This window comes from Lagopus muta, chromosome Z (genome assembly GCF_023343835.1).
Source record: "Lagopus muta isolate bLagMut1 chromosome Z, bLagMut1 primary, whole genome shotgun sequence".
NCBI lineage: Eukaryota > Metazoa > Chordata > Aves > Galliformes > Phasianidae > Lagopus > Lagopus muta.
The window spans coordinates 2,996,403-3,020,016 of NC_064472.1; the positions used below are offsets into that span (position 1 = coordinate 2,996,403).

General features: G+C 45.8%; 1 protein-coding gene across 2 annotated transcripts in view; it reads right to left on the reverse strand.

Annotated features, from left to right (window-relative positions):
* Positions 1-802: 802 nt before the first annotated feature.
* Positions 803-23,614, reverse strand: part of RNF165 (ring finger protein 165) — a 42,749-nt gene continuing 19,937 nt past the window's right edge. Inside the window, exons 2-8 of one of the 2 annotated variants that reach the window (XM_048931634.1) lie at positions 13,672-13,981; positions 11,576-11,701; positions 8,112-8,241; positions 7,016-7,120; positions 6,378-6,473; positions 5,341-5,447; positions 803-3,943 (exon numbers count right to left, since the gene is read on the reverse strand). In XM_048931634.1, coding sequence (XP_048787591.1) covers positions 3,826-3,943; positions 5,341-5,447; positions 6,378-6,473; positions 7,016-7,120; positions 8,112-8,241; positions 11,576-11,701; positions 13,672-13,981 — 992 coding nt within the window. In that variant the 3' untranslated portion in view covers positions 803-3,825. Of the gene's footprint in view, positions 3,944-5,340; positions 5,448-6,377; positions 6,474-7,015; positions 7,121-8,111; positions 8,242-11,575; positions 11,702-13,671; positions 13,982-23,614 lie in introns of those variants that run through there. The other variant, XM_048931635.1, reaches the window with a different exon arrangement.

The following is a 23,614-nucleotide window of genomic DNA, read 5'->3' on the forward strand; positions in this document are numbered from 1 at the left end:
CATCACCAGTGGCACTGGGACAGGGCAGGAACCAACTGAAACATTTTGGTTTTGGAGAACGCCATTAATCCCCTTCAATGCACAAGGGCATGAGTGAAAGGATCACCAGAGTTTGATTATGAGTGCAAATAATATTCATATATATGTGCTAAACACAGTCACTATATTGCAGTTTTCCACTATGTCACAGCATACAGAATCAAAGGTTTGCATTTTTATGGAATGTATCCAAGGTAACAGCACCACAGTAATACAGTTTGTAATCACACACCCTGATTTTTTTTCTTTTTTTCTTTTGTTTTCGACAAGATAAGCATTATCCCCGACATCCCATGTTGAATTTCTTTTTAAAGTACCGACGCATGCAAAGCATTCCATTCCCAGAAACAATGCAAAAATGAGGTAATAGGAGTAATAAAAAAAATTAGTATTAATTTCTAAATAAATAAATTATAATTAAAAATGCAAAAAAAACCAACTATAAAAATAATTAAATAAGAACCCACAATATCTACAAGTTAGTCATAAATTATGATTGTTAAATATAAGGCATTTAAACTCACAAAACCCTGTAAACTATCAATGTTTTTGTTCCTGGAGTGTGTGTTTCTATTCCAGCTCCTCCTACTGTTGTGTACACACGATTCCAACCCACACAGGAACCTGCAGGTCCTCACGCACCGCGGGATCAGTCACTCACACCGGACCATGGGAGTTTTGGTGCTTTTCTTCACCAATTTTTTTTTTTTTTTTGTCTTTTTCTTTGTTTGTTTGTTTGTTTTTCCTTGTGTGTGTGTGTGTGTTTTTCTTTTTTTTTTTTTTTTTTTTCTTTTTGTGGTTTTTCATCTAAAAACTGTGCTTGTTCATTAGGCAAATAGTAATACTTTCGCGTAGGCTTTAAGAAAACACGCAGTTTGGAAGCGGTCCTCCTTTCCTCCCTGCCCAGCCAGGGGCCCTATGGCCCTGCTCCTCCCCTGCTTTGCCCCCAGCTCACACCTAGGTGCACCAGGACAGCTTACAGTGTCTCTCAGGAACGACGACTTGCTTTTCCTGTCTGTATTATTAGTGTTATTTTTAATGCTGCTCCAATCTGCTGCTGCTGGAGCAAGCCCCATGTGTATCATTGAACCATGGAGCGGGTTGAGTTGAAGGGACCCTTCAAAGCCACCTGGTCCTGCAATGAACGGGGACACCCACAAGTCCATCAGGTGCTTGAGCCCTGTCCAGTCTGACCTTGGGTGTCTCTGTGGTACATCTCTCTGGATGCACCCATGGGTCATTCCTTGCCCCAAGGAGCCCATATCCCTCCTCACACTGGGGTCCCATGCTCATGCCAGGGTGGCAAATATATGTCCCTATGGCAAATATATGTCACCATGACCCTTTGCTTCCTCCCTTTGCTTCCTCCTTCCTACAGGCACAGAAAGAGGGGGAAGAAAGGCTCTTTGATCCCCATGTCACCTCCTTCACTTCTGTTTATGTTGTAAAAACTAGAACAGAAAACATTGGAGGAGGGCACTTCCCACTTATAGCTCACAGGAATTCCACCATCTCCCAGATGGCAATTTAGGGTCATTTCTATGTGAGGAGCATCGCTTGGCTCAGAGGAGCCAGTGCTCAGCTCTGCACATCTTGTTTTTGAATATATGAAGTTTCCACTTCATCGCAGTTGCTCCTCAATATACTTTTTCTGCTATCCCAGTGTGGAAAAAAAAATTAAGTATTTTCTTTAAAAAAAAAAAAAAAAAGGGTAGTGAGTGCTGGTTCTCTGGAGGTCTGTCCTCTGGGTGTCTGTGGCTGATGTATTTGTTTTGAGGGATGGAAATGTCCCGTTCCTCTGAGGAATGCCTCCAATTTTATGCATTATTTTAATGAACATTCATAAATTAGGTTCCATTTTAATAACCGTCTCATTCACCATATGAAAACGGAGTGAAATATCTAACAATGCTCCAACACAGGGCTAAACCAAGCCCTCCAGAAAGCAGCAAACCCTCTAGATCCAGCATTCCCCTACTGCGCCCGAACAACCAATGCATGGGCAATTCCTCACGAGCAACGAGTTTCCTCCCATCCCATTATCAGAGCTGCTCGGGGAGATTCAGCCCTGCAGACTAAGAGCTTGAGCTAATTAAGGGGAAAAAGAAAGAAAATAAAGCAAAGAAGGCTTCCACCTGTGCTGTACATCTGCTTATCCTCCCTACGCTGTGTTTTCTCAACAGGAAGGTGAAGCACGGCGTCTGCATGCAATACAGTGGTCCCCCACTCCCTTTCTCCCATCTCCAAAGGGTTGGGATAGGGGGATGGAAGTGGGGCAGTTTGTCTGCTGCTCTGCCCTGCCCAGTCACAGAGTGAGCAGTCTCTCCAAAGTCGTAGAATCACAGAATGAGTCATAGAATCATAAAACCGTAGAATGCCTTGGGTTGAAAGGGACCTCAAGGATCACCAAGTTCCAACCCCTCTGCCACAGGTTATCAGCCGCTAGATCAAATGCCAGATCAGATTGCCCAGGGCCCCATCCAACTTGGCATTAAGCATCTCTAGGGCCAGGGCATCCACAATCTCTCTGGGAAGGGACAATTAAAGGCCATCAGGTCCCACTCCCTGCAGTGCACAGGGGCACCCAGCAGTGCTCAGAGCCCATCCAGCCTGACCTCGGCTGTCTTCAAGGATGGGGCACCACCACCTTTCTGGGCAGCCTGTGCCAGGGTCTCACCACCCTTATTATAAAGGACTTCCTCCTTATATCTGGTTTCATCTCCCCTCTTTTAGTTTGAAACCATTTCCCTTTGTCCTATTGCAATGTTTCTGAGAAGCTATACCCTAAATCACAGGAGATGTCCAACCCTGGGGAGACTTGAGCCACGGTGCTCTGAAGCCAACCAGCCTCCAGCTTACCATATCAGTAAGATCATTCACAATGGATAACAGAGATCGTGGAGACAGCCCACAGCCTAGCGTGGATTTCAGCATGCTGAGCTACACAAAGAGCAAAGAAACAGCATCCACCTCAACACTGTGCCCCTACAGAAAGCATTCAGCAGCAGCAGAACAGCAGGAACGAAGCATCTCTTTATTGCTTCGTTCATTTCATTTTCAATTTGTCTGTCATTTCTTTTTTTTTTTTTTCTTTTTTTTTTTTTTTTTTTGTTAATGTGTTTTAAGCATCTCTAAATTTGCAACACTGTAAAGGCAAGGAAAGGAAGCACGCGTGGCTGAAGAAAAGAGCGCAACCCTTCTGATTGTAAACAGGATTTTGCTTTTTCGCCTCTTCCCCCCAAGGGTGGGAAAGCTTGACCTCTGCATTCCCCTTTTGCAATGTATTAATCAGGCACCAACATAAGGAATCTATGAAAAAATATTTGGTGCAAATTAGGTAACAGCAACATGTCCACCACAAGATGAGTAGGGCATCAAACACAACATTTCTTAAGCTAACATGCTCCAGCTGCCATCCATAGAAATAGCTAAAGGACCCCTATAACATGTTTCTACGTATTCGAGAGGTATATATACAATCCTCATGAAATGCAGGATTGACAGGCCAGACTACCACAACTAGTTCCTTCATGTTCAACACTAAATCTTCTGTAGCATGGGGTCTCTGAGCTCCGGGAATGCCAGCTCCCTTTCACCAGGCCCGTATCCTGCGCATGTGCAATATCTCCTACCACTAGATATTGTACTGACACCTCCTCCTCTCCCTCTCTAACATGCCTGCAGACTTTTCCTCTCAATCAAATGGCTCAGAAGGCAAAAAATTTTGCTGCAAGGGTTTATGGCCATACGACCTGATAAGGAAAATGGTGTGTCCAGCCAATTCTTTCAGCTGTCCGAGCCGAGCTGTGTTTCAATGTCCACCCTGCAGATTGGGCACTTCTTGCTGGTGGCCAGCCACTGGTCCACGCATACTTGGTGGAAGAGATGCATGCAGGGTAACCTCCTGTGGGAAGAGAAGCACCATCAACTTTTTAAAATCGCAGAAAACCCTTTGGTTTTATAGTCTACGAGCTCATTGGTTTCCTTCTGCATCCCCAGTTAGGAAAAATGTTTTCTCAGAAAGAGTGGTGATGCAGTGGAATCCTTCTGGCTTCCCAGGAAGGTGGGGGTGTCCCCGTCCCTGGAGGCATCCAAGAACCATGGAGACTTGGCACCTGGGGACATAGCTTAGTGCACATGGTCAGGGCGCTGGGGTTTCACTGGATGACTAGTGGTCTTTTGCAACCTGAATGATTCTATGATTTTGTAATTTTATTCTATGAGCCATTAGGCACAGTGTGGATGGAAGAAGCCCAAGAAATCCAGAAAACAGTATCCAGGACTGGGGAATGCAGCAGTGTAATGACATTTGTGCTTCCCAGGCCCTACAGCCTCCACCAGCAACATCAGCAGTAGGTCAGAGATTGTCCTTGAATATAAATCTTCTAGAAAACCCCGTGCCCTCCTGACCTGAGTTGCAGTGACCAACTGCAATCACCAATTATCCTGGCTGGTACTTTTGACATCTCAGGAGTATTAAGTTATGCACTTGGGTTCTTGATGGTTGTGACTTCAGTGGGTTCCACTACTCCCACTTGAGTGATTGGAGTGCTTCAGGAAATGAGCTTGCTTTTCACCCGTGTCACCTTTGTCATCTCTTTGGTGGTTCTCATGAGCAAGAGGGATCCCAAATCACAAGGATCCACAACAAGAGAATCAGAGATTTTCATGACGGCTGGCTAATGTGTGAGGAGAAGCACCAAGCAGTGCCAACTCACAGCTCTTTCACCTATGGTAGCTCAGCCTCCTGCAATTTCTTGGCCCCACCCTCTGTTACAAGCAGAGCTTCAGCACAGCCAAGAGTCTGGAGATCTCTCTGAGGGCTACCAGAGGTTTTGCTGTTGCTCAGAATGGCCCCCTGAAAACATACAGCCTGAGTAACCTCACTTATTCTGCAAGAAGATAGCTCTCTCGTGACCACAAGCCAAATTCCCCTGTACTTGACATCCATGTTATCTTTTATCATGCACTGGTCATCTGCAAAGGCCACACATTGATGACCACGAATCCCAGATAGCTTCCTGAGCCTTGCCACCCACACTTCTCTGACATTCTGACCGACAGTATGGCTTTGGAGCAGGTGATCCATACCCATGAGGTCCTACTGCTCAGAGCTCTACCTAACTATGGCCCTTACCAATGTCCAACTAAGAAGAGTTTTCTTTCCTAAACCCTGAAACAACCCAAGTGAGTTCGTCAGGACAAGAACAGGGACAGTCTCATGAAAGCACAGTGGTGTTATTGAACAAACATAACTCGGATGTCACTGAGAGACAGCCAAGTAGTGGGAAAGGGTCATACCTGACATCTTCTCCATCTTCAAGCATGGACAGACAGATTGTGCATTTCTCATCAGTGTCTGACTCCTCTCCATCCTCTTGCTCAGCTTTACCCTCCTGTGGTCTTCTCTGCAGCAAGAAGAAAGACATAATTTGGTTATGACTTGATTTTCTAGCACTCTGCTAAGCCTGTGTAGCTCACAGGCTTAAAAATAAGAGCTTAGGAGAGCCAGACAAAGCAAAATAGTCACTACCTCGTCTGTTCTCCTTGGGGTAAGGATGGCCCAAAGTATCCCTTGATGGGGACTTCTCCTGAAGATTCCAAAAATGTACAGAATCACCTCTGCCAGTAAGGGCAACCCCTGTGACCTATTGGCACAGCCATGGAACAGAGCTTGCACTTTCAGTTCCTTTCTCTCTTTTTTCTCCAACATATCCATTCCAACTAATAGAATTTTTCTGGATCCACTGGAGATGTGGCCACAGATAAGTGCAACAAAGAGCTGACTCATTTCCAGTGTGGACAGTGCAATATAGCTCCTTGTTCCCGCTCAGCTGGGAATGACAAAAATGAAATTTCTACCCAAGTGAGCAATATTATCATTTTATAATTAGTACAGCCAAAAAATTTGGCACGCACATCCTTACAGACAGATCAGCTCCAGCAGAGTTGTCCCTTGCAAAGGGGAGAAAAACGTCCTGCCAGTGCCACCTTCTTGTAGAAAAGGGTGTGCTAGCATGCGTGAAGCCCTCTTGCTGTAGACACTTCCTTTCCCACTGGGTGGGAGAAGGTTGAGAACCTTTGAAAATTTGACTTGTAATTTCCTAGCCTAGAAGCAAGAATCAGCCAGCTGAGCTACTGCACTGCATCAACCTGGGAATCCCACAGGTTAATAACGAACCAAAAAGTATTCCTCCCTTTTGGGGTATGTTTTAGCTGGTGGTGTTGGTTTGTCAATGCTGAGGATTGCAACCCACCAAAGTCCTTCCTTCTGAGCACTCCACACACACAGCACTTGGCCAACCAAGAGGGTCTGGTGGTCATTTCAGGGCACTCACCTTCTTGTATTTGTGGGGGAAGGTGAATCTCTCAATGGTGTTCTGGACAGCCCCCCGGCTCACACTGCCCAGCCTGTCCTCCAGCTGCAGCAGCTCCTGAAGCACAGAAAAACAGATGGCAAAAAAGCATCAGTGGAAGAACGCAAAGTCCCACCACCCCACTGCCAAGAAGCAAGGCTCCATCCTGCCCTGTCCTTGGTGAAAATGTCTACTGAACCCAGATCAGTTGTAATTTGATGATAGATCTGAGTTTTGGCTCTTGGGCCATCCTTCAAGGGATCAAGGCACAGAGCTGAATGCTGGATATCCAGTAGTTAAGAAATCAGGGTGAAGTTCATTTGTCAGTTTGGAAAAATCAATCATCAATCAATCAATCAATCAATCAGTCAATAAAACAAAGAACTGGAGCACTTTGTTGCCAGACTTGGGATCCAGACCCAAGCACGTGGGGTAGACCATCTTTCACCAAATCCACTCAACAGCTTTGTCTTCTTGGTTATTATTAATTGCTGCAGGTTCAGTCCTGTTCTCATCTGTGACTCCCATGCCAGAAGGCAGGGCCTGATGAGTTTATGCCAGTGCTTGCATGGATTCCCAGGGTTTGAAAATGTAATTATTCCTGTCCCCAAGATACATACTTCATAGCTCTCCCGCACAGCCGATGTGTGCCTGCTTGGGTTCAGTCCCTGAAGAGCAAGTAACTGAAGCTGAGGATAAGGGTAATTTCTGATTTCATGAACAACCTGCAAGAAGCAAGGGAGAAAAATAAAGCCACCTGTGCTAGCGCAAAGAAATCCCTCATGCACCCTGATTTAAATTTAGTGCTTAAAAAATTGAAAATGAAAGAGCAGGCCAGCACCTTCCCCAGTGGGAATCTTTTAATAAGCTAAATTGAACAGAATAATAACAACAACAAAAAGTTAAATAGATGTCCCATAAATGATAACAACCACTAGGCATGTCTTCTGAATTAACTCTTTGCTACAATAATTCCCGCTGCATCTGTAACACTGAAGTTCCAATCTCTCAACATGGATTGGCTTGAAAAGAGATTTAATTTAATTTTTATTTTAAGTTGGTGCAATTTTCTTCATCCAGGCTCCAATACTGAAAGCCTTATAGTATGTACAGATGTCAGGTTCTGACCATGGCCGGTTGGGAAAGAACATCTGTGAGCTTTATAAGGCTGCTTCAAGGATGAGCAGGGTGGCTCAGCTCCAAATGCAACTCCCTGCTAGGAGAAGGACATGGAAATGACCCTTCACGTCTAATCCCACTTCCACTGGTACAACAAGTCATGAAAAACTCAACATGTGTCATCAAGGCTGATGTTGATGGCAAACGTGATGAAGGTCAGTGTGCATGGGGAGGTGCCACCTACCACCAATCCTTCTGCCTGCAGGGAGCCCTGGGATCCCATGCTTTACTCCAGTATGCCATAATAATATTATTACCAATAACTGCTAAGTCTCACATCCTCCTAAGGCTTATGCAGATCAGACTGTGAGTGCTCTGCAGGCAACGGACGACTCTTTCCAGAGCAGCTGAGCTTTTCTTTCCTGTCTCTAATCCAGAGTGCAATGATGCAACATTATCCTTTCAGACACTCCCTCCCACGGCCGGAGATAAGTGGGATTCGCAGGAGACAGGTGATAGAAAGATAGCAGGCTTTATTTTGACTGCCTTCTGGCAGACAATGCATAAAACATTTCTCAGCGAAAGTGCTTCACTTACCATCTGTGTTGAGGATGTGCTTCTGGGGAAGTGATGCATCCGAGGTGTAGCTAAGTAATGCTGATAGGGCTGAGGGACCGGGCGGACCTGGAACGGGGCGTGTGTCAGTCCTGCATCGACACTGAGGTCCCTGTGGGTGCAAGGATGAAGATACAGTTCTGCCTGTCTACAGAGCCCGACAAAAGGGCTCACATCTCTTCTTCCCCCCTCCCCCCCAAAAATGGATCAAGGGGTTGATTTTATGCTACTTAGCATTGGTGGTAGCTAGGGACAGGAGCTATAGGATGCAGTGCGACGATTTTGGTGGCTTCATCAATCCCCAGGATGAGTAGCTCAACCTGGCCAACCAGGTCCTTTCTGTGTCACCGGAGGATGACACAGAGAGGACCTGCAGATGATTACACTTTGCCCAGAATATTTTGCAGCAATAGAGGAATGGTGGGTACTGTTAGGATATAGCTAATAGGATAGGATAGCTGCATCGTACATGCTGATGATCTCCCTGAAAGTGTCCCAACACAGGTCATGGTACAGTTTTGTGAGGAACAAGGGGCACTGCATCAAACTTGGCCTCTGGGATCCCTAGACCTTTTCTTTCTGGGGAAAAAAAAGAAAAAAAAAAGAAAAAAAAGAAAAAAAGAAAAAAAAGAAAAAAAAGAAAAACTAAAAACCAAAAAACAAAAAACAAAAAGAAAGAAAGAAATTTAAAAAAATTAGGTTTTGGGAAATACCTGGATGATGCATCTCTAGAAAGCAGCATCCCACCACCACTAATGCAATAGGACATCCCTGGAAATCCCACTCAACCACGCACAACATGGATGTGTTTTATCTTTGCGAGTTCAGACACTTGATCCTTCCAGAAATTATTCCAGCTCCATCCTGGGATTTCAAATAACCAAGATGCCTGCAAATACTGCAGCACTGCTCAATCCAGAAAGCAGAGCTGAACCTCAAACTCCATTCCAGCACTGCATGGATGGGATGAGAAGATACTTAGCACAGCACCTCCATCTATCATACAATTAGATGGTCCCTTGTCTCTCCAGTCAAAGAATCTCTCAGCAACAAGTACTTTGTATGTCATTTACTTTATCATAACTACCAAAGCTGGCACTCTGATAACCACTGTCTTCATATTTGCCAAGGCAAAGCTAATTAGGGCACGAGGGCTTCTCATTTCAGCCCAAACTTCTCCTCTCCATGCAGGAGAGTAGCAAGATCCATGGCTTACTAAGATCAGCCCAGTTGTGTCTTGGAGCAGCTGTGAAACTGCTGATGCCCAGCAACAGTTAATGGTCATGAGGGGACAATAAGTGCAGAAATCCGTTAGCCAACACGGACTGTATACCAAATAACAACTTTAGGGTGATTATTGATACCCTGTAATAAGTCACCAAGATGGAGTAAAAAGACGGTTTGTCTTTGCTGGCTATGTGCTGGCAAAACTTAGCAGAGGATAAATCACAGCAGGAGACTGGCAGGAACAAAACTGGGGTGTGAATCCACAAGAATGGGTATTTTCCAGCCATTTTTGGAGATTTGTCCCATTACTTAAGACTGTTGAAGATTGGAATGTTCTATTGGAAATGAGGAGACAGTGAGTTCATCCCTGGTGCTGGCATGAGGCATGACCTTGGCTCTCTCCTCTCTGCCTGCCCATATTCCCTGCCTACAGAGTAGATGTGATAACCCACAGGGTGAGATCAGGGACTGAAGGGGTCTCTGAGAGATGAATGGTGTTATTAACTTGCATGAGTAATTTCAATGACAACACTTCTGTTGTGCAGTGGATCTCTAAAACCACATGTAAATGTTCCTACGTGATGCTGTGGGCCAAAGCATAATGCTGGCGTTTGAAGATGAAAAAGCAGAGCACATTTGCTGAAGAAAACCAAAACCAACCATCACCTTCCAGCCTGTGCTACATGTACAGCACTTGGATGCTCTGAAACGAGGTTAAATGCCTGTAGTATAAGGGCTGCCAAAACCAAAAAACAAAGGCAACAGGTTGAATGGTCGTCGCTAGATGTGTATCAGAAAACAACTGAAGGGATGAAATGCGGGTTTCTTTCTTCTTCTCCAGAAGGTTTTAACCTAGGGTTGGCTGTCTGAGATGACAAATCACCAACAGCTCCAACTTCCATCCCTGTTTCCCGTGGCAGTGCCTACCACCTCCTGCCTCCAAGAAAGAGCCGTCTCTGCTCATGCGTTGGTAACACATTAGATGAAAGTTTTTGTATCTGTCACTGGGCAAAATTGTACATGTGCCCCGAGGGGAAGTGAGTCACCCAAATATATACACACAGTGTACGATTTCTGTCATCCTCACTCCTTAGGTTTATAAAGCTATGGAACAACGCAGGAGGGGAGGAGGGAAGAGGAAGGGATGATTAAATGACGGTTTACCAGATCCTCCTAATGATTATAATTAAGCGGTATGCACAGAAAGAGAGGCAGAAAAAAAATGGCTGTACTCAGATGATATGTGAACTGCTTTGCAACCTTATCTGAACAATGTCCCATCGGACAGATTTGTTGCATCGTGTGCCAGCAATAGGAGCACCTGAGAAGAAAATGACAAAGGGATCTGGCCATGCTTTAGGTCATATATTATTACCCTGGAAGGGAAAAATCCATGTGTTAAAAGAACGTTTGCAGAGCAAAGTGCTCAAATGTTAGAAAATGCCATAATTAAGATTTCCTGTACCATTTTATTTTTATCTTCTTGTGCTTATACATTACGATTGTCTCTAATTACATGTGCACATGCTATTTTCTGCATTCAGTGCAGAGAATGGACTTTGCTCAGCTAACAAGCAGCTATTCAGAAGCATGTTTCTATTTTCCACTTCTTCCAAGTAGGGCCCTGTGTCTTACTGAGCATGCTAATGCTCAGAACTTGCTCTGAAAACAGAGCTATCAATCGTTTCCTAGGCTTTACCAGAGTACCAGACATTAAGATGGGAGAATCATTAGCAGCTATTTATCCATGCACCCCGTCCTACGGGGTGGAGAAGCACCATGCTCTCTAATTTCAACCATGGAAAAATTGTGGCTGAATCACAAGACCACATTTTGAGCTCCTGGTGGACAACAGACCTCATTCAGACAGAGGTGCTGGTCTGTGGGAAGCAGACCCTGAGTTTTTCTTTCCTGCAGGCTGTGCCTTGCACCAGGAGCAGGTCCTGGGGAAATTAATGTATAGGTGCGTTACACAACTATGGGTGGAGAGATGTGATGAATGTCAGCGTTACCAACCACAGACTGAGCCTTTAGTGTGTCTTCATGGCCCTCCCAGGGATGGCTTTCCCCATCACACACTCTCCACACTGTATTTGTTGAACTGAACCATCAGCTCTCATGGAAGCACTGAGCCACGAAGGCATTAGCTAACCCATCCAGTCCCCTTAGGGCTTTCCGAGCACCTCATTCAACATACTGAGGAAATGAGGATGACTTACCAGTCTGTACCTTCGGCCAAGTACCTGGGCTGGGGTGCCATGGGCTGTGGGGTTTGCAGTTGGTGGCTGAAGTCAAAGCTGGGGTGCAGACGGTGAGGCTGAACGGACATGCGCTCCTGAGCCCGCCTGGGGAGGAGACCAGAAGTGAGTTAGTGATAGTGGGCACTGCTGAGCTAAGGCAACATTGATAAATGGTGGGAAAATCCAAAGCTTTGGGCTTGTGAGCATGCATCTGAGAGAGAGGAGTCTAGGTAGAAGTCAGGAATGATGGGAAGAGGAGTGCAGAAGCACAGCATTTGTCATCATGGACATGATGCAGACCTTCACTCTTGCCCCTTGCAGCATCTATATGTTTACAGGAGCTGCAACGTGAGAGGAAAAAGAGAAAGCTAAACTTCTTCCTTAGCCATTCTGTGATAGTGGCACTATTTTCTTTTCCCTGCTGTCAGCTCCATAAACAACAGTTACAAGATAAAACGTCTTCCTGGTCCAAGCATTATCCATCATCATAAAGAAGCTGCAGGTTGTCTCATCTCCCTGCACAGTCCATAAAGTCTTGGGGAACCTCATTCATAACAGAATCAGTCAGGAGAAACTGCAGACAGAATTTTCTCCCACCAATATTTCCATGGATGATGGATATGCCAGGCTGGTACCAGCTCCTCCTGCTCCAGCTCTGCTGAGTTTGGAGTGGAAATACATTGAGATCTTTCTAGGGACTTCAGTCTTTTCCCACCTTTGAAGGCACCATCTAGAATCCCATTCGTAGGACCTCACATCCCATGTCTGAAAGGTTTCTGAGTCCCTCCTGCTATGCTGGATGCTTTCAGAACCAGGCTGCGAGGCTGGGTGAGAGGCTGCTGCCCTCCTTCTGCCTGTATCACACTTCCTTCTCTCTGACAGCCCACTGGCTGAGATAACACTGCCAGTAGGCATCAAAGCAACTTCTACGTGGAGCTGTGCTCTGTGGTTTTATTTGAACTGAGCTTATGACTAAGAGATAAATGCTTGTACCATCAGTGCCTCAGCTTTGCACATATTTGCTACCCAATTATTAACTAATCATTAAATCCACCTAAAATCCAGCTTATGAAAAATAAAAGCAGGGTGAGAAGAATCCACAATTTGCAGACAGAAAAGGAAAGAAAAACCTTCCTGTCTGTAGCATTCTTTCCAAATGAGGCGTCACTGCAAAGACTCATCCCCTCATTCTTGGTCTATGGGTACAGTCCATAAATAGCTTCCATATATTTCCAAAAAAAGCACTCCTCTCCTACGTGTTATCTGAGCCTCTCTCTCAAGAAACACTAACAGGATAAGGCCAGGCATCTCTTACCACCTCTCCTGAGCTACAGTAATCCTCCCTGCAGTCATCAGACCAATATGAATCTATGCTGCTTTTCTTGATTGAAAGTGCTCCAAACTCAATGTCTTCATTCCCTCCCTGCTTTGCCTCTCTTCACAGAGCCTGGATCCAGAGGAGTGAGCTCTTCAAGTGAAAACCCAATGGGATGAGTGAATGCCATGTCTCATGTGGTTTTGAAGCAGCAGCTACGAGAAGATGGCTCACTCATTCCGTCTGTTGCTCTCTCTGAGATGCAGGATCACAGCAACATCAAGGTGCTTCCACTGTAACTGATGATGATGTGATGACTGGTCACGTCGCATTGATGACCAGCGTGATTGACTGAGAGATGACACCAGGTGACGTTTGGATATGCTAGGTGAGCACAGCATGGATCCCTGTGGGAGAGGTTCACCCACTGGTGCAACCTGGCATGCAGCTTCCAGGTAGATGTGTTTTGAGAGAACGTGGGTGATCTTATGAAAAGAACCCGACGTTATTAGGAAGTTCTGCCAGAGCTTTGCTGAAGTGACACTGACAGCTTCCCAGCATCACAGAGAAGTTGTGGATGCCCCATCCCTTGGGTGCTCAAGGCCAGGTTGGATGGAACCCTTGGCAGTTGGTGGTGCCCCTGCCCATGGCAGCAGCTTGCATCCAGATGACTTCTAAGGCCCTTTGCAATGCAAAGCATTCTGTGAACCTGTATCTTTATACACTGTAGACCACATTTGGGAAACATAAGACCCCTTACCTGGGATGGGGCATGAGCCGGCGGTGCTGGGCCTCAAGGAGCTGCTGCTGGAGGAGGTATTGCTGGTGTAGCGCCTGAGGTAGGAAGGATGGTCCGGCCACATCTTGGAAGGGCAGGGCTGGCACTGGGGCCAGGGATTGGTGCAGGGGACCGCTATGCTGGTGTGCAGGGGTCATGTGTGGGGTCAGCCCCGGCTGGGGCTGCACCGTGTGAGGCAGGGTGAAGTCGGCGGAGAGCTGAGGCTGGGGACCCAGGTGGAAATGTCGGCAGGAGGTAGCATGGGGATGCTGAGACCTTTGAAATGGAGCACCTGGAAGAGAAGAGCACGGCCGTCACCGGGGCCGGTGAGGTTCAGGGCACCTGGATGCCCATCCAGGGTTGGAATTGGGCACACAGATGTTTGTCTCCTCCTCCGAAAGGCAGAGGGGACAAAGAACAGGTCAGCTAGCGCTGATTACACAGAAAATAAATGTTGATTTTGACTTTTTTCCTCCAAAACTCATCGGAATCAAAACATGGGATTGGGTTCAAAGCTGATTTTGGCTTCAAAGTGAAGTGTGTAACTGCTGGAAACTGATTCAGCTTGTTTTGGTTTGTCTGTCTCAAAGAGAAGAGGAACAAAAGTCTCAATGTTTCAGAGAAGGAAAAAAGCAGTGTTGTCTAAAACTTGTTTCTGTTATCAGCTCAGTGAAGTTTCCAAAGATTGCTGACTTTCCATGCAACTCAAGGTAATTCTTTGCCTGTCTAAAAAGGCACAGAAATAATTCTGTTTCCTCCTGACTGCAAGACACGAAAGGGACGTGCCATCATCGTGCTTTTTTGCTGAGGCCCTTTCCAGCTGATGGAGAGTGGCAGTAGAAAGCACAACATAAGCTGCTGTGAGATCAGCCATGAGACTGGTGGGGATGAAGGGGAAATGAGGTGTGAAAGATATCCACACTGGAGGCTTTTTGCAAACATGTGGCTCTGGCTTTCACCCCCCAAAAGATCTTTGCTTGGATGAGCCTATGGCCCAAAACAGCACGTTCATTCCTACATTCCCAGAGCACTGCCAGGCATTGTGGCAAAAATTTGGCTCTTAAACTAAGGAGAGAAGCAGTTCAGCACTGGAGAATGGGACTTGAGAGAGCCTGTCCTTGATAGATGCCTCCTTGCTGAGGATCAGCCCCAGGACAGGACACCTGCCTTTTTATACATTTATTTGGACCTCATCTTCCTAAAAACCACATAATTGTTGCAATCTTTGGAAATGGCTCAAAATTTCAAGGAATAACAGCACCGTCAGGCACTGACTGCCATCCCAGACATGCACATAGTGCCTTCCCAGCTTTTTCTGCTTCCATCTCCCTTCCATCCAGCACAGGATCTCAGGGAGCCCCCAAGTACTTTCTATTCACATCCTTATGGGAGCAGAAGGTGTACAAAGAGAGCCAGATGCCAGTAAAAGGAAACAATGAGAGGATCTAGCAGAAAGAAATGTTTTGAAAAACAATGCATAAGTAACCGTACACAACATCTCTCAAATACAAACTAATCCTTCACAGTGCCCCTCTGAGAGAGGCAACAGGTAGCAAATGTGTCTGTCACCAGCAGCAGAGCTTCTTAAATTGATAATATCTCATGTTCTCAGATAACTGCATTATTCAACTATCTCATTAATTAAAAGTGCAGGAGGTGCAATCACACCCTGTATTCCTCAGGAACAGAGCTACAAAACAAAGCTCATGAGATGCCTGGTTGCCCCCAGCACAGCAGGTTTTATTTGCTGCCCTAGGGCAGGATCCAGTTCCCAGGTAAAGGATGAATACTGACATTTGGGCCTGCACTTTGTTGGCATACTGCTCAAGCTGAGCAGCCAAGGAGAGGTGCCTTCCATGTTTGTTAACAGAGCAGCTCATGCTGAATGGCTCAACATCTAATGGCCGTGGGTCCTCCCAATGGAAAATAGCTACAGCAAGTTGTGGGTGACCAATTTAACACCACTAAGTCTTCTCAGGGCCTGAAGGAAAGGTGCAAGAGCAGGCTAAAGCATGAATCCCACTGCTCACCCAAAAAGGACAGGCTGTGTCTTGTCGTACAGTGTCAGGCAAAACTGGCTTAAGACAACACAAGGCAATGGAGCTGAGTGACATTTCTCCCAGTTTGCTTAGCCAAATTCTGCAGCACATAAAAGACAAACAAACTAGACTCTCATCCTCTGCATTTCTCTCTTCTCTTGATGCTTGGTGGCAGCTTACCAAGGATTTTTGGCTTTTTTGGTATGTTCTGCGAGACCTCAATCTGCTTTACCAAAACATTTGTAGACTCTTTAATGCTGGAGCCATCATGACCCAGAGGACATAGGGTAGGCAGATCATGCTGTCAGAGCTTTGACCTGACTTTTTTTCTACCATGGCAGGACAGCTCTGTCAAAGGACTTGGTCCCTGGACCCTGTGGTCCAGAAAGCTCAAACCTTGCTTCTGGTATTTGTGTAGGAAGGATTGCATGGCCCATGTATAACCAATATAACATAAAGTAAAAGTCTAACCGTGTTTTTTGGGGGAATTGGGTTCTTTTTTTGGGAGGGGGGGAACTATGATATGGACAGTTAAGCACTTGTTTTAGGCACCAGTCCATACACTTAACTAATTTTTAGTATTTTATCCGCTGGTTCAATGATGTATTTAACTTCATAGAGAAAACACTATCAAGATTTGACTCAGACCACAGGATCAAATAACTCCCACCAATTTACATAATCCACTATCTTGTGTTGTAGCTGCTCATTTTCTAAAGCTAATCCAACTGCTGATGAGGATTTTGATAGCAAAGCTACCAAACAGAGAATATTTCAGCAAATCTGTGCTTATTAGCTGTCATCTAATCATACAGCTGGCATAACCGAGGCAGCTTGCACAACAGAGTCAATCCTTGCCAAACATGGAACTGATGGACCCCAGAAAGATTTGGCAGACAAATTAGCCATGAAAAACCGAATATTTCATACCTGTACTGTCTATTATCAAGTTTACTCTGTTCTGCTCATATCTAGCTGCAAAATGTCTGGCTGGAGAGTTGTTTCTACACGTTGATCTTCTATGGTTTAATGTGTACTATTGGTGATAGGTGGATGGTTGGACTGGATGATCTTGAAGGTCTTTTCCAGCCATGGTGATTCTGTGATCCTGTGATTCTGTGATTCTGTGCACAAGGGCTATGCAGTGTCATCCTTTTGACACTGGAGCACTATTCCAGATAACAAATATTCAGTGACTCTTTATGATTACTCCCCAATCATATTTTCATCCCAACTTAAAATTATTGTCTATAAAATGCTTCAAGAAAATATGATTTTGAATTTAGTATTTTTTTATCCTGTCTGGACATAACGTCTGTGACAACAGAGGCCAATCACCGACTCAAAGTCAGTCCAGATACCTCACTCCATGTTTTGTTTCTACTCTCCGTGACAGTGGCAGAAATGACATTTTCATTTCTCAGCTAAACCTCAAGGACTTCTCTACATCAAAGATGGTGAAGTCAGAATCTGTGTCTATCAAGTTTCAGAGCCTCTAACTGCATCTCCATGAGCCTCATTCCCCACTGCTTGCCCTGGCGGTAATTGCAGGAGGACAACGTTGTTCTTCAAAGCAGAAACCATTTCCTCAACACAATGGACTCCAGAGTTTTGGTCCTCACCCTACATCAGGATTATCCTTCTCCATCTGTAGGATCTGTATGCTCTGTATGCTCTGACCTTGTAGGAAGAGGAGCTGCCTAGCTCTGGGATTGCTTTTGATGACCGATCCTCAAATATGGTTCATCATCATATGAATCATATAGAATTGCAGAATCATAGAATGGCTAGGGTTCAAAGGGACCTTAATGATCCTTTAGTTCCAGCCTCTCAGGCTCTGGGCAGTGTTGCACCACAGAATCTTTTTTTTTTTTTGAAAAAAAGGGTCAGAAAAGCACTTGTTTTCTTTTCCTCTTCTATCAGTTCCTCACTCACCTCTGTTGACCGTGCACATCATTTAACAGCTATTTGGGAACTGCTCAAAATGAGGATGATGGTGTTACAGACTACAGTCTCAAGTTTAGGAGTGATAAATCTGTTTTTGGAAGTTCATCATCTCCTCACAGCTTCTTTCATTTTTCCAAGTCTATTTATTTATTTTTTCCTCAGTTCTACAGTTATATTTATTGTTTCTATAAACTATTTGAAGCTGCCTGGGCCTCTTTTCATTGAAGGATATGCTCTGAATTATTTAGGATTCCCGGGTGAACCATTGCAAATGAGGCAGGCACATACGTATTTTTACAGGTTGGTAGGTGACACTGAATCTCAGAAATGCACTGGTCTGCTACTGGCTACTACTGTCATCAGGGATCCCTCTTTGGCATCAGGCAGGATTTGACTGTGCATAAACACACGTGGATTTACTCAGTATTTCACCCTGAAGGATGCTGGGACGAGTGTGCTCATTAAACACTGATCCATCCTGGAGATGTGAAAGGTGGAGCAGGGGGTACCACAGGCTTTCTAAAATCAAAACCCCAGCAAAAACAATCTCCTCTCCCTCTCCTCATGGCAGGAACACTTTTGGAGCAGTCGGGCAGCTCTCTGGAGAGGCAGGATCAGGCCTGCAGCTCACTGGAGATGGGCATCTCGAGCAGACAGATGCAGCCCAGGGACCGCAGCCACGTTTGTAAGGAAAACAAAATCTGTCCGATGCTGTTAAGCTGCCTGTGATGCTTGTGAATTTTTCCCCCTGGGTAAAGCAACCTGGCCCTGCTTGCTGAGGCATTAGCAGCCAGTGTGTGAGTGTGTATGGGGCCAGGGATGCTGGGGCTATTTATACATCCCCATCCCAGTGTGGTGCAGAGGAGGATGGCAGCTCCTGGCTTCACTCACTGACAAATAGTAGCTCTGCCCTTTGCAATCTGCTGAGCCGGGGGCTGGAGACACACTGTCTTAGCCATTTGGGGCTGATTACAGCCCTTCTCCTGCCCTGGGAAGGCAGATAAAGCCCCCAGACCAAACCAGGCTTAGAATAGCATCACCGCACACCAGGCGCCTGCACTTTGTTTCTCTAGATGTGCCCACGGGTTTGCATTCAAGTCCCCCACACTGAAAGCAACTCAATTGCACATTAGCATCAGTCGCCATGCTTGAAATACAGAAATACAGATAACACAGCCAGGAAATCATGGGAGCAGCTCTGGGTTCACGTAGCCACGGGGGCTCACATCAAATTTACAGACAAGCCACAGATTGCCTAGTGCTGTGAGTTCACGCCATCCATCATATGTTAGCCCCGTGCAATTTTTTGCTTTGTTTTGTTTTGTTTGGCTTATTGAAATGGCTGAATTGACAGTGCATCTGAAATAATATAATATAATAAAAAAATTAATCTCCAGACCAATCCCACGGAGCATTCTGCTGCATGAAAATGGAGTGGGCTTGCACAGATGGAGATATCATGTCACCTCCCTGCTGTTGTAGGACAACAAACCACACGGAGAGGAGATCAGGAGATCAGACAGAGGAGGAAGAGGATGAAAGAACCGGAGGATTTATCAGATTGGAAGGAATCTGTCCCAATTTAAGCACCTTCGCCAACAGCTTTGTCATTTCGTTTAGCAAATGGGAAAATCTGTGCCAAAAATAATAGGCAGCCAGCTCCAACCCAGCCCGGGGTGCAGGCAGCCAACCCACGCGTCTAGTGCTGTGCAGAGAGCTGCAAACCTCAGCACCAGCCCTGGTGAACATTAGGGATAGATAAGGAGAGTCTTGGTCTTCCTAATGGGCTTAACCAGGGACTGAGTCAGGATTCAGCCACTGCTGTGGGCAAAGGGATGGTCCATGTGGCTGGGAGAGCGTGGCTGGACTCTGTGTGGGAACACCAGGATTTGGGGATTCCTGTGTAGTTGTCCTCCCCCTCGTGGTCTTGCATGTTTGCTGGAAACAGGCTGCAATGGATGCAAAGCATCATAAAGAATCATATCTAGATCATATGATTCTATGATTCTATGAAAAGGAAAAAGGCTGAGAGGGGTTGCTTCTCATTGCCATTTGGGTTGATCAATGGGTTCAATGTCATCAATGGGTTGATGACAACTGCCGTACAACAACCCTTACTGAATCCCACCTCTCTGGACCAGCGTGCTAGCATAGCAAAGCACAGCTCTTGTCATGAGCAGAGACTCATGTATGAACCCACAGCTCCCACCACTGCTCTCCTGAGCTTACAAGATGCCCTGTGCCCTATGGACCGCTTCCTGTCTTACACACACTGCCCACAGACCTGGGGTACCCCAAAAAGTCTCCTTCCATACACTGGGCTCAGCATTCAGAAAACTGCTGACAACCAGCATTTCTCAGCACGAGGATGAAAAGAAGCCCTGAAATGATGCTGAGCAGTGGGACACGGTGAAATGGGTGATGAGATATAGCCTGGGTCCTTCACAGGATACACCTTCCATGATTTTCTTTCCTGCAGTCCTTTTCCACAGTCTTCAGAGAGGGGAAAGGGTTTTAGTGAAGATGCTGTTTCACGGGAATGTGTTGAATTCAGCAATGTTTTCAGAGGAGAAAGGAAAAACACTTTGGCAGTGTTGCTACACTTTAAGTCATCTTTTTGCTTTTGTACTTCGCACTAGGTTTTAATTATAGCTTTATTCTAATGCATGGCATTCGAGGGTGTATGTATGCTCTACAGATCATCACACCCAAAAAAAAAGTCAAAATGTGCTGGAAGAGTTTTTTTTTTTTTTCCTAAGATCCTGATTTCACTCCATCACTGCATTTGGGTGCAGTGAAAGAAGGGGAGAAGGTGAGTTAAGGGTAGGGGGCTGCAACATCTCCTGTTTATTTTATGTGCCCTAGAGAGGAAAGGTAAGCAGAGTTTTTGCTGGTTTATCAGTGGGTACTGATTTTCTCTTCTGTAGGGTTAGACTATTAGTCCCATTCACCAAAAAGGTTGGAATATGATTTGGAAGGCCTTTGATCAACCAAAGCAAGAAACCTGGGCTTCCAATGTTTTTTTTGCTTTTAAAGTGGCCAACACTGCCATGTGGAAACGCTCAGCACCTGGTTTAAAGGATGCTTTGCTACCCACAGCAAGCTGACAGGATGTCTGCTGCCCCTTCCAGCATCCCTGCAATCCAAAAACAGGCAAAAAGCCAGAATCACAAAAACAAACAAACAAAAAAAAAACCACCAACCAAACGATGCAAGAATCCAGAGAGACACAGAGTGTTGGGCTGCATCACTCACATATCCTATTAATTCTGCAGCAGTCTGAACCAAACCCTCCACCCAAACACTGCCCTAACCTGGTGGGTTTGAAAGCCAAATTCAACTTCCACCTTCCTCTGGAGATGGTGTTAATGGGGAGAACCAATGCTCTGAGCTGTTGGACTTCATTTAGCCTCACAGCCAGCAGCAGTGATGTGGGTAACATTCCACTATCTCTGGAACCCAAGCATCAGGATGGATGGGAACATTTTCTTATCCAGACTATTTTCCTTTGATGACTTCTCCAGCAAATCAGCCCCAAGAACCAGAACGCATTGACAGATCCCATGAGCTCATCTTCTGGTCCTACAGCATCCCATCCCCCATTTACCCAAGGGTCTTTGCAAGTCAGAGCATCACCATGTGTTGGTTGGAGGGATCATGCCCAGACTAGTTTGCATCACTGGAGCAGTCAGAGATGCTCCAGAGCTGTGGTCCCATCCTGATGAGGACAAGAGATGCTCAGCTGACCTGAACTGAAGGCTGGGGAAACCTGAGGTCCTGTCCTCCCTTGTGCTGGCAATTCCCCTTTTTGCACGCCGTGCTTAAGAAGTCTCCAGCTAAAATCAGAGATCCTGGCAGCCTGCTGCCTATTAAACTTAACATCCTGAACTTCAGAGGTATGTGTCGCTCCAGGAAATGGAACTGTGTTTAAAGAACAAGTAAAACATCAGTATCTCAAGGCAGAAATAACTCCTGCTTTACATTTCTGCGTGCAGTCCTGGCATGAATTAGTGCTGCTAAGCCCTGCTGTAAAAAGACAGAACAGAAAACTACTCAGAGAGCAAGAAATACCTGTTTTATGAGGGTAGATGTAGAGTTATCCATCCAGGAAAATGCATGCTGTGAGCAACTAGCCCCTTCTGTTGGTGCCAGAGGTGGGCAGAGGGGTACCAAGAGGAGAGGATTGATGACAAGGGATGATGTTGAAGGCATTCAAGTGTCCAAGTGGATGCAGACAGCCTCATTTCTCCCTGGGGCTGGCTTCTAATACAGCCCACGAACATCCACAGCCCCCTTTGGGTTAAGACTCAGTCAATGTTTCTGTCATCAGCCTCTCTTTCATGGGGCTCATAACTCTCCACACGAATGCTGTCAGGAGGCCAAAACTTGGCACAAAAGCAGATGGCCCAGATGCAGTTTTATTTGGTAATAAATAGCTTAAATCTCATAAGTCTTCCCACCCTCCCTTCTTCCCCCTCTACCTCCCCCCCATCCCAGCTTATAGATGAAAAATCAGAAAAGAAAAAATATTTAGGGACTCTTCTTTTTTTCCTGTCTTCAGGTAATTTTGGGAAAGCAGCTTATGCTGAAGAAGGGCAGGTTGGTTTTGTTTCAGACACACACAACCTGCAGTGCCACTTCTCATAGCTCTCTCCTTTTTAATACCCAGTCTGTAACAGGATCAATGTCCTTTGCACGGCGCAGTGCTGTTCACACAGCTGAGATTTCCAGGGGTGGTTACAGCAAAGGATGTTTCGATCTCTGGCACATCAAGCCTGATGCTCAGGAAGAGCCAAAACACGAAACTCCCCAGGCTCTTTCAATCAATGTTGGTAACGTTTTGAGGATGGAGTTCTGTTTCAATTGCGTCCCTGTGACATCTCACTTTTCCTGTTACTGAAGTCGAGCACGTTCTCATCAACCCTGGCTGGGGTTTCCATCACACATCTGCTGCATTCTCTACCAGGGCCAACTACTTTCTGGTGGCCATAAAGCCAAAGAAATGCTCCAAGCCCTCAACCTGAGGGTCTGAGCAGGCTTTAGACATCTGCCTCAGCTGGATTTTGCATTTAGGTCAGCTTCAGATGTCAGAGGGTCCCGAGTGAGATGCTATTATTTGAAAACTTCTTTCTCTGTAGGGCTGGGGTTTTTTTTTGTTGTTGTTTTTGTTTTTTGTTTTTTGTCTGTTTTTTGTTTGTTTGTTTGTTTGTTTTCTGGATGCCTGGGAAAGCCGTGCTGCTGTGAGGAATGGGTGCTGGATTAGGTTGCTGCAGCATGGCCTGAGGAAGGCTGTGCAGATGTTGAACTAGGAACGCTGATTCTGCAGGTGCTGACTTCTCCCTGGGATAAGGATCTGGCCCCTCGGAACCATATTTATATTTAATAGGAAGAAGGACTGAAGGTAACCTTTCACGGTTGGAAATTTCCACCTCAGATCTGGACTTTTGACCCAACACTGTGCCTGGAGGCTTCCCATGCTGTGACCACTCCACATCCCAGCAGACCTGGTGCAAGAGAGGGACCAGAATTTTTCTAGTTGAAAGCAAGGCGGATTTTGAGGCGGCTCATCCTCATCCCTGAATGTCTCACTGCCTCTATACAGTCTCCAGAGGGACAGGAACATCTTGGAGGTGCTTAACAGCTGTAACACTGTCTTCCCACCTCTTGTTCGTAAAGAATGCAAGAAAGAGCCAAGCATGAGCCAAGGTTGGGAAAACAGCTTTGTCTTGACCTCAGGAGGTCAGAGAGAGCTAAAATGGGCACTTTGGGGTAGGATGCTGCTTCCAGAATCCCTGCCTGCACCATTCTTGATGGCATGCAGCGGGATCCTTGCAAGATGGAGCATGACCACGGAGAGAAAAGGAGCTCCCCAGAAGGCAACAAGCAAAATTCAGTGTCTTCACATCCCCTAAACGGCTGGGTTTCCAAGGCCATGGCAG